The sequence below is a fragment of the Pinus tabuliformis genome, chromosome X, assembly GCF_031772625.1.
Source record: "Pinus tabuliformis cultivar Carrire ecotype Pingquan chromosome X, CPIR1, whole genome shotgun sequence".
NCBI lineage: Eukaryota > Viridiplantae > Streptophyta > Pinopsida > Pinales > Pinaceae > Pinus > Pinus tabuliformis.
In genome coordinates, this window is record NC_142308.1 from 528285672 (window position 1) to 528301398 (window position 15727).

At 35.2% G+C, this 15727-nt stretch overlaps 1 protein-coding gene across 1 annotated transcript; it reads left to right on the forward strand.

The window, feature by feature from the left end:
- The first annotated feature begins 688 nt into the window (after positions 1–688).
- On the forward strand, positions 689–10794 carry LOC149141040 (alcohol dehydrogenase 2-like). The gene is made up of 10 exons (XM_089446489.1): positions 689–829; positions 938–1080; positions 1334–1377; positions 1671–1993; positions 8943–9025; positions 9480–9555; positions 9639–9700; positions 10014–10109; positions 10211–10372; positions 10466–10794. Exons 1-10 carry the CDS (start codon positions 736–738, stop codon positions 10574–10576), a joined length of 1194 nt encoding a protein of 397 aa, XP_089302615.1. The 5' UTR covers positions 689–735; the 3' UTR covers positions 10577–10794.
- Positions 10795–15727: the final 4933 nt, after the last annotated feature.

The following is a 15727-nucleotide window of genomic DNA, read 5'->3' on the forward strand; positions in this document are numbered from 1 at the left end:
AACTACTAAATACTACTAATTATACATACTTTTCTATTATCTTCAGTTTGAAATCTATACCAACTCTACATACTTTTCTGCCTTTTGTAACACCTTCCACGGCAGAAAAGCGGAAGGAAAGATAGGTCTCGACTCTTACCAAAATTATAAAAAATTAATATATCTACTTGCAAATTGCTGGATGTACTCTTGATATTGTAGTGACAGCTATAAAAATTGATCCTAAAACACCAAATTATTAAAAATCATTAAAACAAAAACAAAATAAAACAAAAAACATTTCTGCTTTCCTTTTGGAAGTACTAAATACTACTGGTTATACGTACTTTTCTGCTTTCTTTTTAAAACTACTAAATACTACTTATTATACATACTTTTCTGTTATCTTCAGTTTGAAATCTATACCAACTCTACATACGTTTCTGCCTTTTGTAACGCCTTCCACGCCATAAAAGCGGAAGGAAAGATAGGTTGGCAGTATTGTTTGACTGATCTCTGTAGGGCCAATTTCCAGCTTTCACGTTACCATAAAATATAAAAATAAAAATCCAAAATGTGACTACATTTATTACGTGTATATCTGATCTTCAAATCCAAATCTATGAAAGCAATTAAAAATAAAAATCCAAAATGTGACTACATTTATTACGTGTATATCTAATCTTCAAATCCAAATCTATGAAAGCAATTGAATCTGAGCCTGAGAGATATCGTGAAGGACTTGGTTGCAGAATCATGGAAGCGTTCAATGAAGAAAGCGCCATGAAAGTTCTCAATGAACGATTTCAGAGATTGGGTGGTACAGCTGGCAAAGTCATCACCTGCAAAGGTAAAATAAAAAATTTCCCCAAACTGAACAGAGTTCCCATCTTGTTAGTTTTGCGGCTTCATTTTTTTTCCTGCAGAGCATAATATGAATTTGTTGAACTATCAACAGCGGCTGTCGCATGGGGGCCGAAGCAGCCACTGGTTATTGAAGAAGTTCAAGTAGATCCACCGAATTCTATGGAAGTTCGCATTAAAATCACCCACACCTCCCTCTGTCACTCCGACCTTACTTTCTGGATGCTCGAGGCAAGTGTGAAATTTAATCATTTCATTCTTAATTCAAAGTTATTTGTTATAGTCTTACTTCACTTGTGTTCAAATTTTTGGAGGTGTAACCTATAGCCCAGTAGTAGTGTAAGAGGATATCAGTAAAATAAATGTAAGTCTCATCACCAATTCTGGTCTCTGGAGTTTTGGTGTTTGGAATCGATTTGCAATAGTCTTACTCGTATTGTTACCAAAAGTTTATCATATTGAAAAAAGTTTTTTTGTGTATTGCATGTAGGATGCGAAACAATTTCCACGCATATTTGGCCACGAGGCTGCAGGGTATACTGCCATTAACTTGAAAAAAAAATTATTTATTAATTTTTTTTAATGAGTTTGAGTTTAATGGGAGTCTGTTTATTTATTAGTTTTTATTTAAGTAAGAAAATCTATCATAACTCAGTTATCAAATTAAAAGTGAAAAAATTAGTTATTAAATTAACAATGAAAACGGCCATCTCTAACTGCTAATACGGCTAATAGGAAATACAAACTAACATATCATCGTTGCCTATTTATTGATAGATTGAAAAAAAATGAGAAATAATTGATTGATAACCATTGATGAATTGCAGGATTGTGGAGAGCGTGGGAGCAGGCGTAACAGATCTGAAGGAAGGAGATCATGTGATTCCTTTGTTCGCTGGAGAGTGTGGAGATTGCGTTTACTGTAAGTCGAAGAAGACTAATCTATGCGGAAACTTCAGAGTTGACGCCTTCAGAACTGTGATGCGGAGCGATAACAAGTCTCGTTTCTCCATTTCTGGAAAACCGGTGTATCATTTCATGACGTCAACGTTCAGCGAGTATACTGTCGTTGATTATGCCTGTGTTGTCAAAATCAATCCAAAGGTTCCTCTGGAAAAGGTCTGCCTTCTTAGCTGTGGAATAGCGACAGGTCCGTCACCCCCATTCATCACACCAATCTGCCATGTTACTTTTGGATATTAGACAATCTATATTAAATCAAGATCAAGATTTAATACAGAAATGGAGGGGAGGTTAGGTTAACAGTTCTTTTTTCCAAGGGGTGAAACCCTAGAAGAAGTTCGCCTCTGGTTTAATTGACGGAGTGGTATTACAATATAGTCTTGTCATCATACATTAAATATATACAACATAGAATTATAGCAATGGTGTCTGGTGGGGAGTAAGAAAGGTAAGGATGAGGTTGTCTGATCCCGTCCTGATACCTGCTGATAAGAGAAGGGTTAATAGCAGTACCCGACTCACTAAGTGCATTCATGAATCCAAGTGGTATAAGGCTAACATGTCTAGCTCTGAAGGTGGGCAGGTAGTAAGGAAACACAGAAGTAAGGGGGAAGGGTAAGGTTGTCTCATGCTATGCTATGCCATGCAATCCCGGGTCTATAGCTGTACCTCCTAAGATTCACGAATCCAAGTGGTATAGGGAGAACAGGTCTAAGTCTATGGGTAGGTACGGACCTATCTTCTACATGGGCCAGGGTTTACAAGCGAGGGAAAGCGCCTCCCCTTCGTGGAAATACATAGTAGGGAAAGACGGCCGGGTCAGTCTCCACCGCAGGCAGGATGAGGATCGCCTAGCTAACCCTTTAACTTTAGAGGATATTGAAGGTGGGTACTTAAGTGGACTCTCGTCGGGCGGGTTCCTTCTTTCATCAAGCCCACCTAGCCAGCAAGCAATAGAAGCTAACCAACCAGCAAACTAAGGCAGTTTATTATGGTGCTTATGCTGACCAAACACTTTTGCAGTATGCCAACACCACACCATTGAGCATTATTAGTCTCCATGCGATATTACAATCACACCAACTTGAGCATTGATTCTTCTGGTTAGTCTATTTTCCATCCAAAGACACATGAGCTTCATCCCTGCTTCTTAGTGTCTGATTGGGCTTGAGAGTAAGGGCAAGTCCTGCTTCTGGCTTAAGACTTCTGTTGCCCCCGAAGAGAAGGGTTAATAGCAGTACCTGACTCACTAAGTGCATTCATGAATCCAAGTGGTATAAGGCTAACATGTCTAGCTCTGAAGGTGGGCAGGTAGTAAGGAAACACAGAAGTAAGGGGGAAGGGTAAGGTTGTCTCATGCTATGCTATGCCATGCAATCCCGGGTCTATAGTTGTACCTCCTAAGATTCACGAATCCAAGTGGTATAGGGAGAACAGGTCTAAGTCTATGGGTAGGTAGTTTGTCAACACTGAAGTATGTTTCATGCCGTGCCATCCCACCATAGAATTATTAGACGTATAACGTAATCACTTCGTGAATAGAATTATTAGACGTATAACGTAATCACTTCGTGAATAGAATTATTAGACGTATAACGTAATCACTTCGTGAGATTGGAACTCGGGTGGAGAGGTTATCATTAAATCCACTTAAGTATTTATGATATCTTCCTTAACTTAGGTTAAGTCAACAGTTCGGAAATATAAGTACCATGAATTACAAATAAGAGATTTATCAGTAAAATATTAATCAGATACAGTAAGATAGTCATATAATAAATCAAATTTAATTTAAATAACACTAAATTAGTAACTCATAAAAGCTTACTTTCTAACAAATATTCAGCACCATGTAATAAATTAATGAATAATTTATTTACTTTCTATTTTATTTATTGAATATTACTTTATCCTTATTCTTATTTTTATTCAACTAATAAGATAAGGTGTAAATACAGTGAGCCATGAAACAATTATTCATTGACTACATAGTGCCTAATATTCGTTTGGCATAAGTATCACTTACGAGTATATATATACAGTGAGATGATCATTCTCTTACTACATAGTGTCTGATATTTGTTTGACAGAAATATTATATACAAATATAAATTCAATTCCAATTTGGATTTGATTGAGCATATTAAATCTAGTAATCTATCCCTGTTTGTATTATTTGAAATGAATTTTTATGATTTAAAATTTGTTTACGAGTTAAATTTATTTATTTTTGTTTAACTTTATATATTTAAGAAAGAAAAATTAAATATTATATAATGAAATTCTTTTAATTTTTAAATAGTGAAAATTTTATAATTTTTTTTTCTAAGTTTTAAATTTTTTATAAAAATACAATCAAATATTTTGTAGTTTAATAATTAGTAAAATTTATCAATACTAACTAATAAGATTAGTTAAGATTTATATACTTTAAAATAATTTTTATCTTTAAAATTTTCTATACATTATTTATATAAATATTATATAAATAGATATTTACTAGATTTTTTTATCCAAAGAGTATAAATTAAAATTTCCATTACTTATTCAGATATTATCACAAACTATTTGAATATTATCACATTGTAGTTATATTCTTTTTATTCAAATACTATGGAGGTAGAGTATGTATGCCTTCATAGATTTAGCAGTCAAAAAAAAAATAATAATCAAAAAGCTATAACCTTAAAATTAAATAATAATACTAATATAAATTAAAATTGATTGAATTGAGGATTTTGTGATCCATATCAGGTTTATGAGAGATTTTTCGGCGTAAATCACAAAATCTATCATTTGTCGACGCATTTCGAACCAACCAGTGTGGTTCATCGTCAGGACAAGTTGAAGAAACAAATCCAGCTTTGCATGTTAAATAGTCTGAGCAGAGCCTCCAACGGCAGACAGGGATGATGGAGGAGTCTTTGCATCTTTTAAGAAAAGCTAGATCTGACTTCAACCTTGAAACCTGCAAGCATGCCCGTTCAAAATGATGAACCTTGGATGCAATGGCTTCTCCGTGCAGGGATTCAATTATTGAATTGAGGCTTCTGTGATCCATATCAGGTTTACGAGAGATTTTTCGGCATAAATCACAAAATCTATCATTTGTCGACGTGTTTTGAACCAACCAGTGTGGTTCATCGTCAGGACAAGTTGAAGAAACAGATCTAGCTTTGCATGTTAAATAGTCTGAGCAGAGCCTCCAACGGAAGACAGGGATGATGGAGGAGTCTCTGCATCTTTTAAGAAAAGCTAGAACTGACTTCAACCTTGAAACCTGCAAGCACACCCGTTCAAAATGATGAACCTTGGATGCAATGGCTTCTCCGTGCAGGGATTCAATTATTGAATTGAGGCTTTTGTGATCCATATCAGGTTTACGAGAGATTTTTCAGCATAAATCACAAAATCCATCATTTGTTGATGTGTTTTGAACCAACCAGTGTGGTTCATCATCAGGGCAAGTTGAAGAAACAGATCCAGCTTTGCATGTTAAATAGTCTGAGTAGAGCCTCCAATGGTAGACAGGGATGATGGAGGAGTCTCTGCATCTTTTAAGAAAAGTTAGATCTGACTTCAACCTTGAAACCTGCAAGCGTGCCCATCCAAAATGATGAACCTTGGATGCAATGGTTTCTCCGTGCAGGGATTCAATTATTGAATTGAGGCTTCTGTGATCCATATTAGGTTTATGAGAGATTTTTCAGCGTAAATCACAAAATCTATCATTTGTTGATGTGTTTCGAACCAACCAGTGTGGTTCATCGTCAGAGCAAGTTGAAGAAACAGATCCAGCTTTGCATGTTAAATATAGTCTGAGCAGACCCTCCAACAGCAAACAAGGATGATGGAGGAGTCTCTGCATCTTTTAAGAAAAGCTAGATCTGACTTCAACCTTGAAACCTGCAAGCGTGCCCATTCAAAATGATGAACCTTGGATGCAATGGCTTCTTCGTGCAGGGATTCAATTATTGAATTGAGGCTTCTGTGATCCATATCAGGTTTACAAGAGATTTTTCGGCATAAATCACAAAATCTGTCATTTGTCGAAGCGTTTAGAACCAACTAGTGTGGTTCATCGTCAGGACAAGTTGAAGAAACAAATCCAGCTTTGCATGTTAAATAGTCTAAGCAGAGCCTCCAACAACAGGCAGGGATGATGGAGGAGTCTCTGCATCTTTTAAGAAAAGCTAGATCTGACTTCAACCTTGAAACTTGCAAGCGTGCCCATTCAAAATGATGAACCTTGGATGCAATGGCTTCTCCGAGCAGGGATTCAATTATTGAATTGAGGCTTCTATGATCCATATCAAGTTTATGAGAGATTTTTCGGCGTAAATAAAAAAATCTATCATTTGTCGACGCGCTTTGAACCAACGAGTGTGGTTCATCGTTAGGACAAGTTGAAGAAACAGATCCAGCTTTGCATGTTAAATAGTCTGAGCAGAGCCTCCAACGGCAGACAGGGATGATGGGGGAGTCTCTGCATCTTTTAAGAAAAGCTAGATCTGACTTCAACCTTGAAACCTGCAAGCGTGCCCATTCAAAATGATGAACCTTGGATGCAATGGCTTCTCCGTGCAGGGATACAATTATTGAATTGAGGTTTCTGTGATCCATATCAGGTTTACGAGAGATTTTTCGGCGTAAATCACAAAATCTATCATTTGTCGACGCGTTTCGAACCAACCAGTGTGGTTCATCGTCAGGACAAGTTGAAGAAACAGATCCAGCTTTGCATGTTAAATAGTCTGAGCAGAGCCTCCAACGGCAGACAGGGATGATGGAGGAGTCTCTACGTCTTTTAAGAAAAGCAAGATCTGACTTCAACCTTGAAACATGCAAGCGTGCCCGTTCAAAATGATGAACCTTGGATGCAATGGCTTCTCCATGCAGGGATTCAATTATTGAATTGAGGCTTTTGTGATCCATATCAGGTTTACGAGAGATTTTTCAGCGTAAATCACAAAATCTATCATTTTTCGACGCATTTCGAACCAACCAGTGTGGTTCATCGTCAGGACAAGTTGAAGAAACAAATCCAGCTTTGCATGTTAAATAGTCTGAGCAGAGACTCCAACGGCAAACAGGGATGATGGAGGAGTCTCTACATCTTTTAAGAAAAGCTAGATCTAACTTCAACCTTAAAACCTGCAAGCATGCCCGTTCAAAATGATGAACCTTGGATGCAATGGCTTCTCCGTGCAGGGATTCAATTATTGAATTGAGGCTTCTGTGATCCATATCAGGTTTACGAGAGATTTTTCGGCGTAAATCACAAAATCTATCATTTGTTGACCTGTTTCGAAACAACGAGTGTGGTTCATCGTCAGGACAAGTTGAAGAAACAGATCCAGCTTTGCATGTTAAATAGTCTGAGCAGAGCCTCCAACGACAGACAGGGATGATGGAGGAGTCTCTACATATTTTAAGAAAAGCTAGATCTGACTTCAACCTTGAAACCTGCAAGCGTGCCTGTTCAAAATGATGAACCTTGGATGCGATGGCTTCTCCGTGCAGGGATTCAATTATTGAATTGAGGCTTCTGTGATCCATATCAGGTTTACGAGAGATTTTTCGACGTAAATCACAAAATCTATCGTTTGTCGACGCGTTTTGAACCAACTAGTGTGGTTCATCGTCTGGACAAATTGAAGAAATAGATCTAGCTTTGCATGTTAAATACTCTGAATAGAGCCTCCAACGGCAGATAGGGATGATGGGGGAGTCTCTGCATCTTTTAAGAAAAGCTAGATCTAACTTCAACCTTGAAACCTGCAAGCGTGCCCGTTCAAAATGATGAACCTTGGATGCAATGGCTTCTCCGTGTAGGGATTCAATTATGAATTGAGGCTTCTATGATCCATATCAGGTTTACGAGAGATTTTTCGGCGTAAATCACAAAATCTGTCATTTGTCGATGCGTTTCGAACCAACCAGTGTGGTTCATCGTCAAGACAAATTGAAGAAACAGATCCAGCTTTGCATGTTAAATAGTTTGAGCAGAGCCTCCAACGGTAGACAGGGATGATGGAGAAGTCTCTGCATCTTTTAAGAAAAGCTAGATCTGACTTCAACTTTGAAACCTGCAAGCGTGCCCATTCAAAATGATGAACCTTGGATGCAATGGCTTCTCCGTGCACGGATTCAATTATTGAATTGAGGCTTATGTGATCCATATCAGGTTTATGAGAGATTTTTCGGCGTAAATCACAAAATCTATCATTTGTCGACGCGTTTCGAACCAACTAGTGTGGTTCATCGTCAGGACAAGGTGAAGAAACAGATCCAGCTTTGCATGTTAAAAATTCTTAGCATAGCCTCCAACGGCAGACAGGGATGATGGAGGAGTCTCTTCATCTTTTAAGAGAAGCTAGATCTGACTTCAATAGATTTTGTGATTTACGCCGAAAAATCTCTCGTAAATTAAAATTTTCCAATTACTATTTAAATATTATGACATAAACTATTTAAATATTATCACATTCATAGATAAATAGATTCTGGCTATATTCCTCTTATCCAAATACCAAAAATTAAATTATTTAAAAAACTATTTAAAAATATCACATAAACTAGATTCTTCCTCTTATCACAAAAACAATTGTCATATTATAAATCCTTGCTATTTTCCTCTTATCCAGGTACTATAAAGACAAACCTAACATGGATTTGTCATGATGACTAAATATAGGAAATAATATAGGAGCCTTTTAAGGAGGTCGAAGAATTATCTAAATAGTCAAAAGTGGTTGGAATTTGAGTCAGAAAATTTCAAAAAATCATGCAATAATAGTGTTTGAATCATGTTTTTGATGATAAAAATAGATTCAACATCATCAAAAACTTCTAAAACAGCCAAAATATTACAAATTAATAGCTATAACTAAGATTTAGAAAAATTCTTATCAGATTTTATCAAAATATAACCAAAATTTAACTAATTTTCAAAAAAAAAAACAATCTAATTAAACTACATTAAACTACTGCAATAACATAACCTGACTTTTTATCAAAAAAAAATAAAAAATAAATAAATAAATAAATTGCTCACCTATCTTGATCCAATGACATTTATGGTTATCTGATTTGCTCTCTGCATCGAATAATATTCTTCGTTATCTGATCTGCAGGAGTTGGGGCCGCATGGAATACAGCTAACGTACAGTCTGGATCAACGGTAGCCATCTTTGGTCTCGGCTCAGTCGGTCTTGCGGTCAGTAGAGTTTCACCAACCTCACAGCCTGTCTTGCTTTTTCGTGTTATTAATTTTTTTTTTCACTTGAGCACTGGGAGCGTCATTATGATGGATCAAAGTAGAATTGAATCAGCGTTTATGATTTCGAGCAATAATTTAGCAGGTCTTCAATCCACTGAATTATCCTCCAAGTTATACTAATAACTATATTTATGAAAGGTTAGTTATATATATATATATATATATATTAAATTGGTAAAGATTATATTATTAGTCTGTTTAATATATTATTTTATTAAGGTTGGAAATTGAATTTACTATTTCATATTAATCAAAGGGTGTCTTAACAGAGCACTCATCTAAAAATGTCAACAAAACACTAGATCACCACAATCTATCCGAAACCCCGCCATCAAAACTATATTAATAACTACATTTTATTATAATAAATTACTTATTTTATCCTTATTAGGTTGCTGACGGCTCCAGAGCGCGAGGAGCATCCAGAATAATTGGAATTGACACCAACACTAACAAGTTCCCCAAAGGTAAATGAACAGATCCACACTTTTGTAACTTATTAAGTTGTTAACGCACAGACTCAATCCATAATTTTTTTAATTCCCTGCAGCCATGGCCCTAGGAGTGACGGAATGCATTAACCCTAAAGACTACTCCAAGCCCATACACGAGGTATATTTTTGTCCTTTTCTATAAGGCACTATATCTGAAATTCTGTGTACCTAATTGCAATGGGCATCTTTTATATTTACATACTCAAGAGATCTTGTAAATTTAATTTAACCAAAAAAACACTTTCTTGCTCTGGCTATTGAAGAATCTAGGAGGTAATCTTGTTACATAGTTAATGTTATAAGAAGTTCGCAGGAAGCAAACTTGTTATAATTTTAAAATTAAAATTAAGTGACGAAGATGACAACAATCTGTCTTATTTTTTACGTGCAAATTAAATTCTTGTTAGCTCAAGAGGTCAACTTTCTAGTAGGTGATACGAGAAAGAACAGACGGAGGCGTGGATTACAGCTTCGAGTGCATTGGACATGCAGACATAATGTACCAGGCATTCCTATCTGCACACGATGTAATGTGAATTTTCTTTCTTTGCCCTTTTTCTCATGAAATAATTGTTCAAGTTTTCAGACCCCTAAACCTCAACTGATGATGTGTATTAATTTGGCACAGGGGTGGGGTTTGGCAGTGCTGGTTGGAATCGATGCAAGCTCGCGAAAAGTAAGCATTAGTCCATTGGAATTTTTCGATGGGAGGAGGATAGAGGGATCAACATTTGGGGGATTCAGGGGAAGATCCCAACTGCCCGAGCTGGTGGAAAAATGCATGCACAAGGTGCAAACACATACATGACATCTGTTAGTTTTCAAATTTGTTTTTAATGGTGAAGGATATCAACATTTTCTTTCATTGTCATGGCTGTTGCAGGAGATCAGGGTGACAGAATTTATTACGCATGAGCTCCCTTTTTCAGACATAAACACAGCATTCGACTTGTTGATTCAAGGAAACTGCTTGAGATGTGTGTTGCATCTTTGAAAGATCTTGCTTTATTCCCACTACTGTATGAAATGATCCACCAACCTAAAATACTATAAGTTTTTCCTTGGTCTACTCTCTGGCTGAACAATCTATGCATGTCTGATCATAGTATTGTTTAGTTTAGTAAATCTATATATATTATCATACTCTAGTTTAGTTCTTGGCATTGAGCCAGGTAGTATATCTATATATTATGTCCTACTAATAATGTTATCTTAAAAGACTATAGACTATATTTATATGATACGTTGTTGGAAAGTCTCATTGCAAATTATGCGTTTTTCTGTGTCTATTTACATGGTATGTTTTTGGGAAATTTCCATTTCAATGTGTTTTTATCTACTGCCAATGGAATATTAAAAAAATTTCTTTCGTTCACACAGGATTAACACAAGTTACAAAGTAAACTACTTATCCCACCAACAACAGAAGTGTCCGAGACATATTAAATATATACTCTTTTAACAGAAGTATCGGAGACATTTAATACATACACTTTTAACATTTTGAAGAAATGGAATTTAAATAGGTTAAAAGTTGTTTTTCAATGGTGATGTGAATCATAGTTACATAAAAAAAGTTGGTATATATAGAGTAATCGAAATCTTTCTAAATTAGTTATATAAAAAATTATATACCCAATTAAGTTAGTTATATACAAATTTATATTTATTTTTAATTTTAATTTAGATTTAAATTGAACAATGTTGTGTTTTAATAAAATATTTATTAATATTATAAATTTATCAAATATTAAGAGGAGTATGCTGTAAAACTGCTTCTGCTTGGCTAAGAGCTCGTCTTCCTCGGACGTAAGGAAACAGGTTAACGGCCCAAGACCCAGAGACATCTGGCAGGAGTGAAAGCCTGCTCCCTTACGGACCACCAGCGGGTTATTACAGGTGGCGTGGTTTTCCTTGATAACGGTGATGAGTCAAATCGACATTCGCGGATAGCAGCCAGAGATGGTTGTCCTCACTGTTGGTTTGACACCTGAGTTTGATAGGTTTTGCCACCTTCGGAAAAAAAAGAAAAAAGAAAAAAAAAAGATAATAAAATTTCAGACAAAACTTTCAATTATTTTAATTTTATCACTCTATTAACTGCAAGTCTCTTTAATAACATTATTCAATTAATAGAAAATTTGTGTCTAACATATGCTTGTGAAAGTTAGTAACTTTAATTGTTATGTTTGGTTAACTATAATAAAATTGATACTTCCAATTCATGGTTTAAAGTGAAAACTTTTTGAAATATTTAAAATAGAGTTGTAACTTTTTGTGTTGATTCCAAGTGTTTTTTTTAAAAAGATAATAATAACAAATAAATTTAAAATATTGAAAGTTTAATTTTGTGAAGTTTTAATTTCTTTTTATGGTTGTTAGATTCAAGATTGAGATATATCTAACAAAGACATACACATGCAACATGAATAGCTATAGTTAATTATGGTTAATTTATGTTTATTAAAGTTTATGATTAATATAAAATTAATATATAATTAGGGTATGTAAGAGTAAGGCGAGTGATTATTGATTACAAGGAATGAGTATTGTTGGTGAAATATGTTACAACCCACTAATTATTATTGGGGATTCAGAGAAAATTATTAAATCAACAAATAAACATCTTACTTAAGTAATATTTCTTTATCTAGAATATTTACTCAAGTCAATAAAAGAAGTGCTAAGATTTGAGAGCATTAAATTCTTCCATGTGCTTAAGGCACTCAATCAACAAGAAAAATCCTTCGCAAGTAAGGAAATTTGTCTAGAACAAGGTTTTCTTAGATTAAAAATAATGGAATTAACCTTTTGTTGATGGTAAAAAATGACCCCATCAACATGTGAGAGAGACCACCCAGCCAAAGCCCCAACTAAGCCCTTATCCATTTGATGTAGTGGTTACGACTGGTTCAATTATGTCCAGTTACCCCCTTTCTCTCTATGTTGGCTTATAATATATCTATTATTTACCAATAGAAAGAGAGAAATCAGATTTGCCCTCTTGTTGTGCACATGCAAGCAAGCGGATCCTTAAGTTGACTTTATGGCTCAACCAAGTCACAAGTTGACTTTATGGCTCAACCAAGTCACAACTAAGGTCTGCCCCTATGTGAGGAGACTTTTAAAATGAAAAATTAAATCTAAATGCAAATCTACTCTAATATGCAAAAAAAACTAACCCTATCTCGAATTGGAAAACCAAATAAGCAAAAACCATGTAATGAACTACAAAAAGACACAATGTAATGCTGTCAACATACCTAGTAGTGAATTTATATAACTCCAAAAAGATGGAAGTATGATTTAGCTCCAATGAGAGTATGATTCAGCGCCAATATCCTTACCAACTCATTATGAACCATCTATTTTTCCTCCATATACAGGAAGAACTTCTCCCCCTGGAACCGTCGAGCTACAAAAGCTCACAAGTAGTACCAAAATGCAACAGTAGAGAGATTTGCAAGGCAAGCTAAGGAAGAAAATTTTCACTTCCTCTCAATACCACTCATGTTCAACCTCAATAGCTAGATCTAATTAGGATTTTAGTAAGAATTTCATATTTATTTTAGAGGCAATTGGATACTCTCCATATCTCTCGCTCTCACCATCTTCCTCAAGTCTCTTCCACTCTTCGCATCACAATCCACACACCCAAGTGAGAATACATGAGACTCATATATAGGAGGAGCAACCAATTCTTGTCATAAAGGAGGAGTAATATGCATGCCTTGTATTCCATTTAGAGGAGTGTAACTTATTCCATTAAGGAGAGGTATGTATGTCTTAGTTAAGGAGAGTGTAACATATGCATTAAAGAGAGCATAAGAGGAATATTTTATAACATATCTTTAATGAGTGTAAGAGGAATATGTCATTCTTTGATGAATGCATAAAATAGAGTGTAATGTCTTATTTAAAAGAGAGAGAGAGAGTTACATAGAGCCATGAGAGTCATGAATAAGAAAGGTGTGAAGTGATTGAGGAGATGAAGTTGACTTGTAGTTCCTTTTTAATAATAATATCACAGTCTAATAAAAGATAATAATAATATTAATAATATTAAGGGTTCAGTCAAGATTGAACTATTAGGATTGATTAATGATAAGTTAAGTGGTTTTCCTTCAACTACGCTTGATTACCAATTTATGCAAGGCGATTTATTATTTTTGGAAAGTTGTGTTTTAGAAGCTAACATGAATTTCTATTTTTAGACAATCATCCATAATTGTGAGAATGAAATTTTATTTAAGTAAATTCATCCATGATATGTCGATTTGCAATATCCATAAGTTGTATTTTTCTTCCAGCAAATAGGGATTCTGCACCCTATTTCATGCATCTTTGTACCTATGTAAATTGAGGACTTCGGGCCCTGATCTACTCCAAAGATCCAAAATTCCACGACTTGATCTTTTTAAATATTCAAGACTTTGCATCTTAAATATACAAGACTCCACGTCTTTATCTTTCTTGGATTTGCGACTCCACGACCTAATTTCCATGCCTTCTCATCTACTGTTCTTTGAAACTCCGCGTTTCTCCTTCTGGTACTGATTGTGAGCTTCTGCCCATGTGATGGTTCACTGGTAAGGCCTTGTTCAAATACCTGCACACATTATAATATCATAGATCAAAGGAATCAAATGAATTTCATAATGAAATTAACTTAATCACGTTTACCTAAGAATGATGCGTGACTTCCACAATCATTTTGGTTTTGAAGAAATGACTTCCACAATCATTCATAATTGAACATCCTTGTTGGGAAATGAGTAGGTCCCCTACCACATCCTTCTTAGTACAATATTAAACATATATAATCACACAAATCATGTATCATCCATAAATCATAATTAACCGTATATTCCACATAACCACGAGCATCCATGGGTCTATGTGTCTCAATCATGGATCACCATCCATGTCATACACCTACTTCATAAATCAGATGAGAAAAGAGAAACATATGTATAACATTTACTTAACCAAAACCATCTAATACACATAATCAAAGATACCAAACATAAGAGGAAATATAACTATATAAAAACATTATTCCCCAATCTAGTGATCAATTTGCCATACTTAAACATAAAAGGAAATATAACTATGTATATAAAACATTATTCCTCAATCAAGTGATCAATCTTCCATATATATAACTTGTCAAAAATCACCCTTGATAGGAGTGGAAAAACTATACTAGGAAAAAAATATGACACTACATACTCCCCCTCTTGGAGTAAACTTGGCTAGAAGTTTGACTAAAAAAAAATGAAACTCAAGGCGCATAGAATGTCCATCTCCCCAAGTGCTAGAACTAGGACTGTACGGGTCCCATTGGACCTTTACTTGGTCCACCATGCGACGTCTGAGATATCGAGTGTGATAGTCCAAAATGAAAACTGGCTCTACCTTCAGAGTCCCTTCATTTGTTACCTATAATTGATTCCAATCTAAAATGTGAGAAGCATCATGAACATACTTACGTAGTACTGAAATATGAAGTACATCATGCATACAATGAAAAACTGGTGGTAAAGGAAGACGATATGCCACAGGCCTAATCCTTTCGATGATATCAAAAGGCCCAACAAATTGAGGAGACAACTTAGATCCTTTCCCAAACCTAATAGAGATTTTCTGAGGTTTTACTCGAAGAAAAACAAATTCCCCTTCTTTAAAACTACGATCAACTATATGCATGTCAACATAGCTCTTTTGTCTATCTTGTGCCCCCTTTAATCTTTGTCTTATACAACACACTTGTTCTTACATTTCTTGATGCATTTCAAGACCTACCGAGATTTTATCCTCTAATCTATCCCAACTTAAAGGTGTTTTGCATGGTCTTCCATACAATAGCTCATAAGGTGCCACAACAAGGGAGCGGTGATAACTATTATCGTAAGAAAATTCCAGTAGAGGAAGATAATCTTCCCACTTAGATTGTTGATCCATTACATACATTCTAAGCATGTTTTCCAGCACTTGATTTACTCTTTCAGTTTGACCATCAGTTTCGGGATGATAAGTTGTACTGAAATTTAATTATGTCTAAAGGGTTCCCTAGAAACTAGTCCAAAATCTTCCTGTGAATATAGAGGCCCTATCTAATATGATTTTCTTAGGAAAACCATGA

Coding starts and splice junctions, on each gene's coding strand:
- LOC149141040 (XM_089446489.1), top strand. CDS start 736: ATGGAAGCGTTCAATGAAGAAAGCGCCATGAAAGTTCTCAATGAACGA. Junction 830..937: donor CAAAGTCATCACCTGCAAAG/GTAAAATAAAAA, acceptor AACTATCAACAG/CGGCTGTCGCATGGGGGCCG. Junction 10,373..10,465: donor TGGAAAAATGCATGCACAAG/GTGCAAACACAT, acceptor TGGCTGTTGCAG/GAGATCAGGGTGACAGAATT.